This window comes from Oncorhynchus keta, unplaced genomic scaffold, assembly GCF_023373465.1.
Source record: "Oncorhynchus keta strain PuntledgeMale-10-30-2019 unplaced genomic scaffold, Oket_V2 Un_contig_238_pilon_pilon, whole genome shotgun sequence".
Classification (NCBI taxonomy): domain Eukaryota; kingdom Metazoa; phylum Chordata; class Actinopteri; order Salmoniformes; family Salmonidae; genus Oncorhynchus; species Oncorhynchus keta.
The window spans coordinates 97,501-110,975 of NW_026283623.1; the positions used below are offsets into that span (position 1 = coordinate 97,501).

At 46.5% G+C, this 13,475-nt stretch overlaps 1 protein-coding gene and 1 long non-coding RNA gene across 2 annotated transcripts in view; one reads left to right on the forward strand and one right to left on the reverse strand.

Annotated features, from left to right (window-relative positions):
• Positions 1-13,475, forward strand: part of LOC127921877 (ADP-ribosylation factor-like protein 13B) — a 37,629-nt gene that overhangs the window by 8,527 nt on the left and 15,627 nt on the right. The window contains 4 exon segments of the mRNA XM_052505460.1: positions 3,072-3,142; positions 3,258-3,363; positions 7,458-7,607; positions 9,283-9,388. Of these exon segments, the coding sequence (XP_052361420.1) occupies positions 3,072-3,142; positions 3,258-3,363; positions 7,458-7,607; positions 9,283-9,388 (433 nt within the window).
• Positions 9,405-13,437, reverse strand: LOC127921879 (uncharacterized). Its single transcript, XR_008109811.1, has 4 exons — positions 12,962-13,437; positions 12,008-12,215; positions 10,899-11,217; positions 9,405-9,641 (listed from the first exon to the last, which is right to left on the reverse strand). It is a non-coding gene; the product is annotated as an uncharacterized LOC127921879 (long non-coding RNA).

A 13,475-nucleotide genomic window follows, 5' to 3' on the forward strand; every position in this document is an offset into this window, starting at 1 on the left:
CTGGGTATAAAGGGTGGATTTAGGATCTGGGCCGATTCATTGGAAGGTGAATGAATGATGGACTCCAGTTCTTATATCCATCTCCCTTTTAAAGGAATGTCTCGAGGTGTTCGATAAGTCTGTTGACTCTGGATCGCTGTCTGTGTACATCCATAGATGTACCGAGCTGTTCACCGTGATTATGGACAGAGTGCTAACTCACCCAATCTGTGGTCATGTCCCTGTGGTGTTAGCCCTGGTCAGCCCTAAGGTGAGGGGGTATTAATGACCTGGGCTGCTGGCTAAGCCCCTCTTACAGTTACCACCTCAACCAGTAACATCTGAAGGACAGGGTGAGGTGAGGGTGGGAGTCACTCTGTCTGAGCTCTAAACCTGTCCTAGTGTGAGTCACTCTGTCTGAGCTCTGATGCGTTAGGCTAATATCAGATTATTCATCGTTTCTGTGTGGAGACTGGCGTTGAATGTTCAATGCTTTCTTTGAAAGTGGCTCAATCTATAAAATCTTTATTTATTTATTTAACCTTTATTTAACTAGGCAAGTAAGTTAAGAACAAATTATTATTTTCAATGACGGCCCTAGGAACAGTGGGTTAACTGCCTTGTTCAGGGGTAGAACGACCTTGTCAGCTTTTGGGATTTGATCTTGCAACCTTTCGGTTACTGGCCCAATGCTCTAACCACTAGGCTACCTGCCGCCCCTACACTCTAACCACTAGGCTACCTGCCTCCTCTACACTCTAACCATTAGGCTACCTGCCTCCTCTTCACTCTAACCACTAGGCTACCTGCCTCCTCTACACTCTAACCATTAGGCTACCTGCCTCCTCTTCACTCTAACCACTAGGCTACCTGCCTCCTCTACACTCTAACCATTAGGCTACCTGCCTCCTCTTCACTCTAACCACTAGGCTACCTGCCTCCTCTACACTCTAACCATTAGGCTACCTGCCTCCTCTTCACTCTAACCACTAGGCTACCTGCCTCCTCTACACTCTAACCACTAGGCTACCTGCCACCTCTACCTCTAACCACTAGGCTACCTGCCTCCTCTACACTCTAACCACTAGGCTACCTGCCACCTCTACACTCTAACCACTAGGCTACCTGCCGCCCCTACACTCTAACCACTAGGCTACCTGCCACCTCTACACTCTAACCACTAGGCTACCTGCCTCCTCTACACTCTAACCATTAGGCTACCTGCCTCCTCTTCACTCTAACCACTAGGCTACCTGCCTCCTCTACACTCTAACCACTAGGCTACCACCTCTACACTCTAACCACAGGCTACCTGCCTCCTCTAACTCTAACCACTAGGCTACCTGCCACCTCTACACTCTAACCACTAGGCTACCTGCCGCCCCTACACTCTAACCACTAGGCTACCTGCCACCTCTACACTCTAACCACTAGGCTACCTGCCTCCTCTACACTCTAACCACTAGGCTACCTGCCTCCTCTTCACTCTAACCACTAGGCTACCTGCCTCCTCTACACTCTAACCATTAGGCTACCTGCCTCCTCTTCACTCTAACCACTAGGCTACCTGCCTCCTCTACACTCTAACCATTAGGCTACCTGCCTCCTCTTCACTCTAACCACTAGGCTACCTGCCTCCTCTGCACTCTAACCATTAGGCTACCTGCCTCCTCTACACTCTAACCACTAGGCTACCTGCCACCTCTACACTCTAACCACTAGGCTACCTGCCTCCTCTACACTCTAACCATTAGGCTACCTGCCTCCTCTTCACTCTAACCACTAGGCTACCTGCCTCCTCTACACTCTAACCATTAGGCTACCTGCCTCCTCTTCACTCTAACCACTAGGCTACCTGCCTCCTCTACACTCTAACCATTAGGCTACCTGCCTCCTCTTCACTCTAACCACTAGGCTACCTGCCTCCTCTACACTCTAACCATTAGGCTACCTGCCTCCTCTTCACTCTAACCACTAGGCTACCTGCCTCCTCTACACTCTAACCATTAGGCTACCTGCCTCCTCTTCACTCTAACCACTAGGCTACCTGCCTCCTCTACACTCTAACCACTAGGCTACCTGCCTCCTCTTCACTCTAACCACTAGGCTACCTGCCACCTCTACACTCTAACCACTAGGCTACCTGCCCCCTCTACACTCTAACCACTAGGCTCTAACCACTAGGCTACCTGCCTCCTCTACACTCTAACCACTAGGCTACCTGCCTCCTCTACACTCTAACCACTAGGCTACCTGCCACCTCTACACTCTAACCACTAGGCTACCTGCCTCCTCTACACTCTAACCACTAGGCTACCTGCCACCTCTACACTCTAACCACTAGGCTACCTGCCTCCTCTACACTCTAACCACTAGGCTACCTGCCTCCTCTACACTCTAACCACTAGGCTACCTGCCTCCTCTACACTCTAACCACGAGGCTACCTGCCTCCTCTACACTCTAACCACTAGGCTACCTGCCTCCTCTACACTCTAACCACTAGGCTACCTGCCTCCTCTACACTCTAACCACTAGGCTACCTGCCTCCTCTACACTCTAACCACTAGGCTACCTGCCTCCTCTACACTCTAACCACTAGACTACCTGCCTCCTCTTCACTCTAACCACTAGGCTACCTGCCTCCTCTACACTCTAACCACTAGACTACCTGCCTCCTCTACACTCTAACCACTAGGCTGCCTGCCGCCTCTACACTCTAACCACTAGGCTACCTGCCTCCTCTTCACTCTAACCACTAGGCTACCTGCCTCCTCTACACTCTAACCACTAGGCTACCTGCCACCTCTACACTCTAACCACTAGGCTACCTGCCTCCTCTACACTCTAACCACTAGGCTACCTGCCACTTCTACACTCTAACCACTAGGCTACCTGCCTCCCCGAATAGAGAGCAATATGTCTTGCTCTATCCTTTATTGAAGGGACACATGACATGTTGTAGACTACCCCCCACCCCCTCCCTTGTGAATATTGCCCTATAATTTTTCCTGCTTGTCCTTCTCCTACCACACCTCCATTTGAGTCTCTGTGTCATCTCTCTAGTAATCCATCTTCTCTGTGGTGTTTTTAGGAAAATAACACTGGTGATGGTTGGACTTGACAACGCTGGGAAGACTGCTACAGTACGCGGGATCCAGGGAGGTGAGTGGGTCGTCTTGACTTGAATCACTCACTCAATTATAAATGTAAGATGTTTTTTTGGGGGGGCTCGTTCTCTTCGTCGCTGAGTGTGTGTGTGTGCTGTGTTTCATCACAGAGAGCCCAGAGGACGTGGCCCCTACGGTAGGGTTCTCCAAGGTGGATCTGAAGCAGGGGAAGTTTGAGGTCACCATCTTTGACCTGGGCGGAGGGAAGAGGATCAGGTCTTTATACTCCTTGTCTTTCTGACACACACTCCTGCACTTTCTGCCCTGATTCTGCTGATAGGACTATTTTAAACAAAGGTCTACTTGCAGTGATATGTGGTCCCCCCTACTAAATGTATAGTTGAATGTAATTCCTGTGGTGGCTGTGATATGTGGTCCCCCTACTAAATGTATAGTTGAATGTACTTCCTGTGGTGGCTGTGATATGTGGTCCCCCCTACTAAATGTATAGTTGAATGTAATTCCTGTGGTGGCTGTGATATGTGGTCCCCCCCCTACTAAATGTATAGTTGAATGTAATTCCTGTGGTGGCTGTGATATGTGGTCCCCCTACTAAATGTATAGTTGAATGTACTTCCTGTGGTGGCTGTGATATGTGGTCCCCCCCTACTAAATGTATAGTTGAATGTACTTCCTGTGGTGGCTGTGATATGTGGTCCCCCTACTAAATGTATAGTTGAATGTACTTCCTGTGGTGGCTGTGATATGTGGTCCCCCCTACTAAATGTATAGTTGAATGTACTTCCTGTGGTGGCTGTGATATGTAGTCCCCCCTACTAAATGTATAGTTGAATGTACTTCCTGTGGTGGCTGTGATATGTAGTCCCCCCTACTAAATGTATAGTTGAATGTACTTCCTGTGGTGGCTGTGATATGTGGTCCCCCTACTAAATGTATAGTTGAATGTACTTCCTGTGGTGGCTGTGATATGTGGTCCCCCCCTACTAAATGTATAGTTGAATGTACTTCCTGTGGTGGCTGTGATATGTGGTCCCCCTACTAAATGTATAGTTGAATGTACTTCCTGTGGTGGCTGTGATATGTGGTCCCCCCTACTAAATGTATAGTTGAATGTACTTCCTGTGGTGGCTGTGATATGTGGTCCCCCTACTAAATGTATAGTTGAATGTACTTCCTGTGGTGGCTGTGATATGTGGTCCCCCTACTAAATGTATAGTTGAATGTACTTCCTGTGGTGGCTGTGATATGTGGTCCCCCCTACTAAATGTATAGTTGAATGTACTTCCTGTGGTGGCTGTGATATGTAGTCCCCCCCTACTAAATGTATAGTTGAATGTACTTCCTGTGGTGGCTGTGATATGTGGTCCCCCCTACTAAATGTATAGTTGAATGTACTTCCTGTGGTGGCTGTGATATGTGGTCCCCCCCACTACTAAATGTATAGTTGAATGTACTTCCTGTGGTGGCTGTGATATGTGGTCCCCCCCTACTAAATGTATAGTTGAATGTACTTCCTGTGGTGGCTGTGATATGTGGTCCCCCTACTAAATGTATAGTTGAATGTACTTCCTGTGGTGGCTGTGATATGTGGTCCCCCCACTACTAAATGTATAGTTGAATGTACTTCCTGTGGTAGCTGTGATATGTGGTCCCCCTACTAAATGTATAGTTGAATGTACTTCCTGTGGTGGCTGTGATATGTGGTCCCCCCACTACTAAATGTATAGTTGAATGTACTTCCTGTGGTGGCTGTGATATGTGGTCCCCCACTACTAAATGTATAGTTGAATGTACTTCCTGTGGTGGCTGTGATATGTGGTTCCCCCCACTACTAAATGTATAGTTGAATGTACTTCCTGTGGTGGCTGTGATATGTGGTCCCCCCACTACTAAATGTATAGTTGAATGTAATTCCTGTGGTGGCTGTGATATGTGGTCCCCCTACTAAATGTATAGTTGAATGTAATTCCTGTGGTGGCTGTGATATGTGGTCCCCCTACTAAATGTATAGTTGAATGTACTTCCTGTGGTGGCTGTGATATGTGGTCCCCCCTACTAAACGTATAGTTGAATGTACTTCCTGTGGTGGCTGTGATATGTGGTCCCCCCCTACTAAATGTATAGTTGAATGTACTTCCTGTGGTGGCTGTGATATGTGGTCCCCCCTACTAGTGTATAGTTGAATGTACTTCCTGTGGTGGCTGTGATATGTGGTCCCCCCCCCTACTAAATGTATAGTTGAATGTACTTCCTGTGGTGGCTGTGATATGTGTCCCCCCTACTAAATGTATAGTTGAATGTACTTCCTGTGGTGGCTGTGATATGTGGTCCCCCCCTACTAAACGTATAGTTGAATGTACTTCCTGTGGTGGCTGTGATATGTGGTCCCCCTACTAAATGTATAGTTGAATGTACTTCCTGTGGTGGCTGTGATATGTGGTCCCCCCACTACTAAATGTATAGTTGAATGTACTTCCTGTGGTGGCTGTGATATGTGGTCCCCCTACTAAATGTATAGTTGAATGTACTTCCTGTGGTGGCTGTGATATGTGGCCCCCCCCTACTAAATGTATAGTTGAATGTACTTCCTGTGGTGGCTGTGATATGTGGTCCCCCTACTAAACGTATAGTTGAATGTACTTCCTGTGGTGGCTGTGATATGTGGTCCCCCTACTAAATGTATAGTTGAATGTACTTCCTGTGGTGGCTGTGATATGTGGTCCCCCCTACTAAATGTATAGTTGAATGTACTTCCTGTGGTGGCTGTGATATGTGGTCCCCCCTACTAAATGTATAGTTGAATGTACTTCCTGTGGTGGCTGTGATATGTAGTCCCCCCTCCCCTACTAAATGTATAGTTGAATGTACTTCCTGTGGTGGCTGTGATATGTGGTCCCCCCACTACTAAATGTATAGTTGAATGTACTTCCTGTGGTGGCTGTGATATGTGGTCCCCCCTACTAAATGTATAGTTGAATGTACTTCCTGTGGTGGCTGTGATATGTGGTCCCCCCTACTAAATGTATAGTTGAATGTACTTCCTGTGGTGGCTGTGATATGTGGTCCCCCTACTAAATGTATAGTTGAATGTAATTCCTGTGGTGGCTGTGATATGTGGTCCCCCCCCCCCCACTACTAAATGTATAGTTGAATGTAATTCCTGTGGTGGCTGTGATATGTGGTCGTCCCCCCTACTAAATGTATAGTTGAATGTACTTCCTGTGGTGGCTGTGATATGTGGTCCCCCCTACTAAATGTATAGTTGAATGTACTTCTGTCCCCCCTACTGTGGTGGCTGTGATATGTGGTCCCCCCTACTAAATGTATAGTTGAATGTACTTCCTGTGGTGGCTGTGATATGTGGTCCCCCTACTAAATGTATAGTTGAATGTACTTCCTGTGGTGGCTGTGATATGTGGTCCCCCACTACTAAATGTATAGTTGAATGTACTTCCTGTGGTGGCTGTGATATGTGGTCCCCCTACTAAATGTATAGTTGAATGTACTTCCTGTGGTGGCTGTGATATGTAGTCCCCCCTACTAAATGTATAGTTGAATGTACTTCCTGTGGTGGCTGTGATATGTGGTCCCCCTACTAAATGTATAGTTGAATGTACTTCCTGTGGTGGCTGTGATATGTGGTCCCCCTACTAAATGTATAGTTGAATGTACTTCCTGTGGTGGCTGTGATATGTGGTCCCCCTACTAAATGTATAGTTGAATGTACTTCCTGTGGTGGCTGTGATATGTAGTCCCCCTACTAAACGTATAGTTGAATGTACTTCCTGTGGTAGCTGTGATATGTAGTCCCCCTACTAAACGTATAGTTGAATGTACTTCCTGTGGTAGCTGTGATATGTAGTCCCCCTACTAAACGTATAGTTGAATGTACTTCCTGTGGTAGCTGTGATATGTAGTCCCCCTACTAAACGTATAGTTGAATGTACTTCCTGTGGTAGCTGTGATATGTGGTCCCCCCTACTAAATGTATAGTTGAATGTACTTCCTGTAGTCCCCCCTGCTAAATGTTTGATGGAATGTACTTCCTGTGGTAGCTGTGATATGTAGTTCCCCCTACTAAACGTATAGTTGAATGTACTTCCTGTGGTAGCTGTGATATGTAGTCCCCCTACTAAATGTATAGTTGAATGTACTTCCTGTAGTCCCCCTGCTAAATGTTTGATGGAATGTACTTCCTGTGGTAGCTGTGATATGTAGTCCCCCGTCCCCCCTACTAAATCTATAGTTGAATGTACTTCCTGTAGTCCCCCCTGCTAAATGTTTGATGGAATGTACTTCCTGTGAGTGGCTCTGGATAAGAGTCTGCTGAATGACTCCAATGTGATCAGGGGCATCTGGAAGAACTACTACACTGTCGAGTCGTAAACCGGGGTGGTGTTCGTGGTGGACTCCAGTGATGTTCAGAGGATCCAGGAGACCAGGGACACTATGGCTGAGGTCCTCCGACACCCTCGCATCTCTGGGAAACCTGTCCTAGTGTGAGTCACTGTCTGAGCTCCAAACCTGTCCTAGTGTGAGTTACTGTCTGAGCTCCAAACCTGTCCTAGTGTGAGTTACTGTCTGAGCTCCAAACCTGGCCCAGTGTGAGTTACTGTCTGAGCTCCAAACCTGGCCTAGTGTGAGTCACTGTCTGAGCTCCAAACCTGGCCTAGTGTGAGTCACTGTCTGAGCTCCAAACCTGGCCCAGTGTGAGTCACTGTCTGAGCTCCAAACCTGGCCCAGTGTGAGTTACTGTCTGAACTATAAGCCTGTCCTAGTGTGAGTTACTGTCTGAGCTCTAAACCTGGCCCAGTGTGAGTTACTGTCTGAGCTCTAAACCTGTCCTAGTGTGAGTTACTGTCTGAGCTCCTAACCTGTCCTAGTGTGAGTTACTGTCTGAGCTCCTAACCTGTCCTAGTGTGAGTTACTGTCTGAGCTCCTAACCTGTCCTAGTGTGAGTTACTGTCTGAGCTCTAAACCTGTCCTAGTGTGAGTCACTCTGTCTGAGCCCTAAACCTGGCCTAGTGTGAGTTACTGTCTGAGCTCCAAACCTGGCCCAGTGTGAGTTACTGTCTGAGCTCTAAACCTGTCCTAGTGTGAGTCACTCTGTCTGAGCTCTAAACCTGTCCTAGTGTGAGTCACTCTGTCTGAGCTCCAAACCTGGCCCAGTGTGAGTTACTGTCTGAGCTCCAAACCTGGCCCAGTGTGAGTCACAGTCTGAGCCCCTAACCTGTCCTAGTGTGATTTACTGTCTGAGCTCCAAACCTGGCCCAGTGTGAGTCACTGTCTGAGCCCCTAACCTGTCCTAGTGTGAGTTACTGTCTGAGCCCTAAACCTGTCCTAGTGTGAGTTACTGTCTGAGCCCTAAACCTGGCCTAGTGTGAGTTACTGTCTGAGCTCCAAACCTGGCCCAGTGTGAGTTACTGTCTGAGCCCCTAACCTGTCCTAGTGTGAGTTACTGTCTGAGCTCCAAACCTGTCCTAGTGTGAGTTACTGTCTGAGCCCCTAACCTGTCCTAGTGTGAGTTACTGTCTGAGCTCCAAACCTGGCCCAGTGTGAGTCACTGTCTGAGCCCCTAACCTGTCCTAGTGTGAGTCACTGCCTGAGCTCTAAACCTGTCCTAGTGTGAGTTACTGTCTGAGCTCCAAACCTGGCCTAGTGTGAGTCACTCTGTCTGAGCTCTAAACCTGGCCTAGTGTGAGTCACTCTGTCTGAGCCCTAAACCTGGCCTAGTGTGAGTTACTGTCTGAGCTATAAGCCTGTCCTAGAGTGAGTTACTGTCTGTCTGAGCTCTAAACCTGGCCTAGTGTGAGTTACTGTCTGTCTGTCTGTCTGTCTGTCTGTCTGTCTGTCTGTCTGTCTGTCTGTCTGCCTGCCTGCCTGCCTGCCTGCCTGCCTGCCTGCCTGCCTGCCTGCCTGCCTGCCTGCCTGCCTGCCTGCCTCTTTTTAAAGTAGCGTATTATATTCTGTCCAACATATTGAGAAAAGGGAATCCATGTTAGCAGGAATCCAACTATATTTCCAGTTCCCTGACTGGCTGCATTAGATCATGAAGTGTCCTCCTCCCACGCCATATGTTTCTGTCACACACACACACACACACACACACACACACACACACACACCACTTGCTGTCGGACACCTGTTTCTGACATATCCCTGTCGGCTCCACAGATTGGCTAACAAGCAGGATCGGGACGGGGCATTGGCTGAGGCAGACATCATTGAGAACCTGTCATTGGAGAAGCTAGTGAACGAGAACAAGTGTCTCTGTCAGATCGTGAGCGATGCTGTGGTTTATCTTTCAATACTTCACCTGCAGTGACTGCAGTACTGTGGCTATGAGACTGTTATACTGCAGTACTGTGGCTATGAGACTGTTATACTGCAGTACTGTGGCTATGAGGCTGTTATACTACAGTACTGTGGCTATGAGACTGTAATACTGCAGTACTGTGGCTATGAGACTGTTATACTGCAGTACTGTGGCTATGAGACTGTTATACTGCAGTACTGTGGCTATGAGACTGTACCTTGTTATACTACAGTACTGTGGCTATGAGACTGTTATACTGCAGTACTGTGGCTATGAGGCTGTTATACTGCAGTACTGTGGCTATGAGACTGTACCTTGTTATACTGCAGTACTGTGGCTATGAGGCTGTTATACTGCAGTACTGTGGCTATGAGACTGTTATACTGCAGTACTGTGGCTATGAGGCTGTTATACTGCAGTACTGTGGCTATGAGACTGTTATACTGCAGTACTGTGGCTATGAGACTGTACCTTGTTATACTGCAGTACTGTGGCTATGAGACTGTACCTTGTTATACTGCAGTACTGTGGCTATGAGACTGTACCTTGTTATACTGCAGTACTGTGGCTATGGAACTGTAGCTTGTTATACTGCAGTACTGTGGCTATGAGACTGTACCTTGTTATACTGCAGTACTGTGGCTATGAGGCTGTACCTTGTTATACTGCAGTACTGTGGCTATGAGACTGTTATACTGCAGTACTGTGGCTATGAGACTGTTATACTGCGGTACTGTGGCTATGAGTCTGTACCTTGTTATACTGCAGTACTGTGGCTATGAGACTGTACCTTGTTATACTACCGTACTGTGGCTATGAGACTGTTATACTGCAGTACTGTGGCTATGAGGCTGTACCTTGTTATACTACAGTACTGTGGCTATGAGGCAGTACCTTGTTATACTGCAGTACTGTGGCTATGAGGCTGTACCTTGTTATACTACAGTACTGTGGCTATGAGGCTGTACCTTGTTATACTACAGTACTGTGGCTATGAGGCTGTACCTTGTTATACTGCAGTACTGTGGCTATGAGACTGTTATACTGCAGTACTGTGGCTATGAGACTGTACCTTGTTATACTGCAGTACTGTGGCTATGAGACTGTTATACTGCAGTACTGTGGCTATGAGACTGTTATACTGCAGTACTGTGGCTATGAGGCTGTACCTTGTTATACTGCAGTACTGTGGCTATGAGACTGTTATACTGCAGTACTGTGGCTATGAGACTGTTATACTGCAGTACTGTGGCTATGAGACTGTACCTTGTTATACTGCAGTACTGTGGCTATGAGACTGTTATACTGCAGTACTGTGGCTATGAGACTGTTATACTGCAGTACTGTGGCTATGAGGCTGTACCTTGTTATACTACAGTACTGTGGCTATGAGACTGTACCTTGTTATACTGCAGTACTGTGGCTATGAGACTGTACCTTGTTATACTACAGTACTGTGGCTATGAGACTGTACCTTGTTATACTACAGTACTGTGGCTATGAGACTGTACCTTGTTATACTACAGTACTGTGGCTATGAGACTGTACCTTGTTATACTACAGTACTGTGGCTATGAGACTGTTATACTGCAGTACTGTGGCTATGAGACTGTACCTTGTTATACTGCAGTACTGTGGCTATGAGACTGTACCTTGTTATACTGCAGTACTGTGGCTATGAGACTGTACCTTGTTATACTACAGTACTGTGGCTATGAGACTGTACCTTGTTATACTACAGTACTGTGGCTATGAGACTGTTATACTGCAGTACTGTGGCTATGAGACTGTACCTTGTTATACTACAGTACTGTGGCTATGAGACTGTACCTTGTTATACTGCAGTACTGTGGCTATGAGACTGTACCTTGTTATACTGCAGTACTGTGGCTATGAGGCTGTACCTTGTTATACTACAGTACTGTGGCTATGAGACTGTTATACTGCAGTACTGTGGCTATGAGACTGTTATACTGCAGTACTGTGGCTATGAGACTGTACCTTGTTATACTACAGTACTGTGGCTATGAGACTGTTATACTGTAGTACTGTGGCTATGAGACTGTTATACTGCAGTACTGTGGCTATGAGACTGTTATACTGCAGTACTGTGGCTATGAGACTGTTATACTGCAGTACTGTGGCTATGAGACTGTTATACTGCAGTACTGTGGCTATGAGACTGTACCTTGTTATACTACAGTACTGTGGCTATGAGACTGTACCTTGTTATACTGCAGTACTGTGGCTATGAGACTGTACCTTGTTATACTGCAGTACTGTGGCTATGAGACTGTACCTTGTTATACTGCAGTACTGTGGCTATGAGACTGTTATACTACAGTACTGTGGTTATGAGACTGTTATACTGCAGTACTGTGGCGCTTGTAACGCCAGGGTAGTGGGTTCGATCCCGGGACCACCCATACGTAGAATGTATGCACACATGGACTGTAAGTCGCTTTGGATAAAGCGTCTGCTAAATGGCATATATATATATATATATATATATATATATATATATACTGCAGTACTGTGGCTATGAGACTGTTATACTGCAGTACTGTGGCTATGAGACTGTACCTTGTTATACTGCAGTACTGTGGCTATGAGACTGTTATACTACAGTACTGTGGCTATGAGACTGTACCTTGTTATACTGCAGTACTGTGGCTATGAGACTGTACCTTGTTATACTGCAGTACTGTGGCTATGAGACTGTACCTTGTTATACTGCAGTACTGTGGCTATGAGACTGTTATACTGCAGTACTGTGGCTATGAGACTGTACCTTGTTATACTACAGTACTGTGGCTATGAGACTGTTATACTGCAGTACTGTGGCTATGAGACTGTTATACTGCAGTACTGTGGCTATGAGACTGTTATACTGCAGTACTGTGGCTATGAGACTGTTATACTGCAGTACTGTGGCTATGAGACTGTTATACTGCAGTACTGTGGCTATGAGACTGTACCTTGTTATACTACAGTACTGTGGCTATGAGACTGTACCTTGTTATACTGCAGTACTGTGGCTATGAGACTGTTATACTGCAGTACTGTGGCTATGAGACTGTTATACTGCAGTACTGTGGCTATGAGACTGTTATACTACAGTACTGTGGCTATGAGACTGTTATACTGCAGTACTGTGGCTATGAGACTGTTATACTACAGTACTGTGGCTATGAGGCTGTTATACTGCAGTACTGTGGCTATGAGACTGTTATACTGCAGTACTGTGGCTATGAGGCTGTACCTTGTTATACTGCAGTACTGTGGCTATGAGACTGTACCTTGTTATACTACAGTACTGTGGCTATGAGACTGTACCTTGTTATACTACAGTACTGTGGCTATGAGACTGTTATACTGCAGTACTGTGGCTATGAGACTGTACCTTGTTATACTGCAGTACTGTGGCTATGAGACTGTACCTTGTTATACTGCAGTACTGTGGCTATGAGACTGTTATACTGCAGTACTGTGGCTATGAGACTGTTATACTGCAGTACTGTGGCTATGAGGCTGTACCTTGTTATACTGCAGTACTGTGGCTATGAGACTGTACCTTGTTATACTGCAGTACTGTGGCTATGAGACTGTACCTTGTTATACTACAGTACTGTGGCTATGAGACTGTTATACTGCAGTACTGTGGCTATGAGACTGTACCTTGTTATACTGCAGTACTGTGGCTATGAGACTGTACCTTGTTATACTACAGTACTGTGGCTATGAGACTGTACCTTGTTATACTACAGTACTGTGGCTATGAGACTGTTATACTGCAGTACTGTGGCTATGAGACTGTACCTTGTTATACTGCAGTACTGTGGCTATGAGACTGTACCTTGTTATACTGCAGTACTGTGGCTATGAGACTGTACCTTGTTATACTACAGTACTGTGGCTATGAGACTGTACCTTGTTATACTGCAGTACTGTGGCTATGAGACTGTACCTTGTTATACTACAGTACTGTGGCTATGAGACTGTTATACTGCAGTACTGTGGCTATGAGACTGTACATTATTGCAGCTGGTCA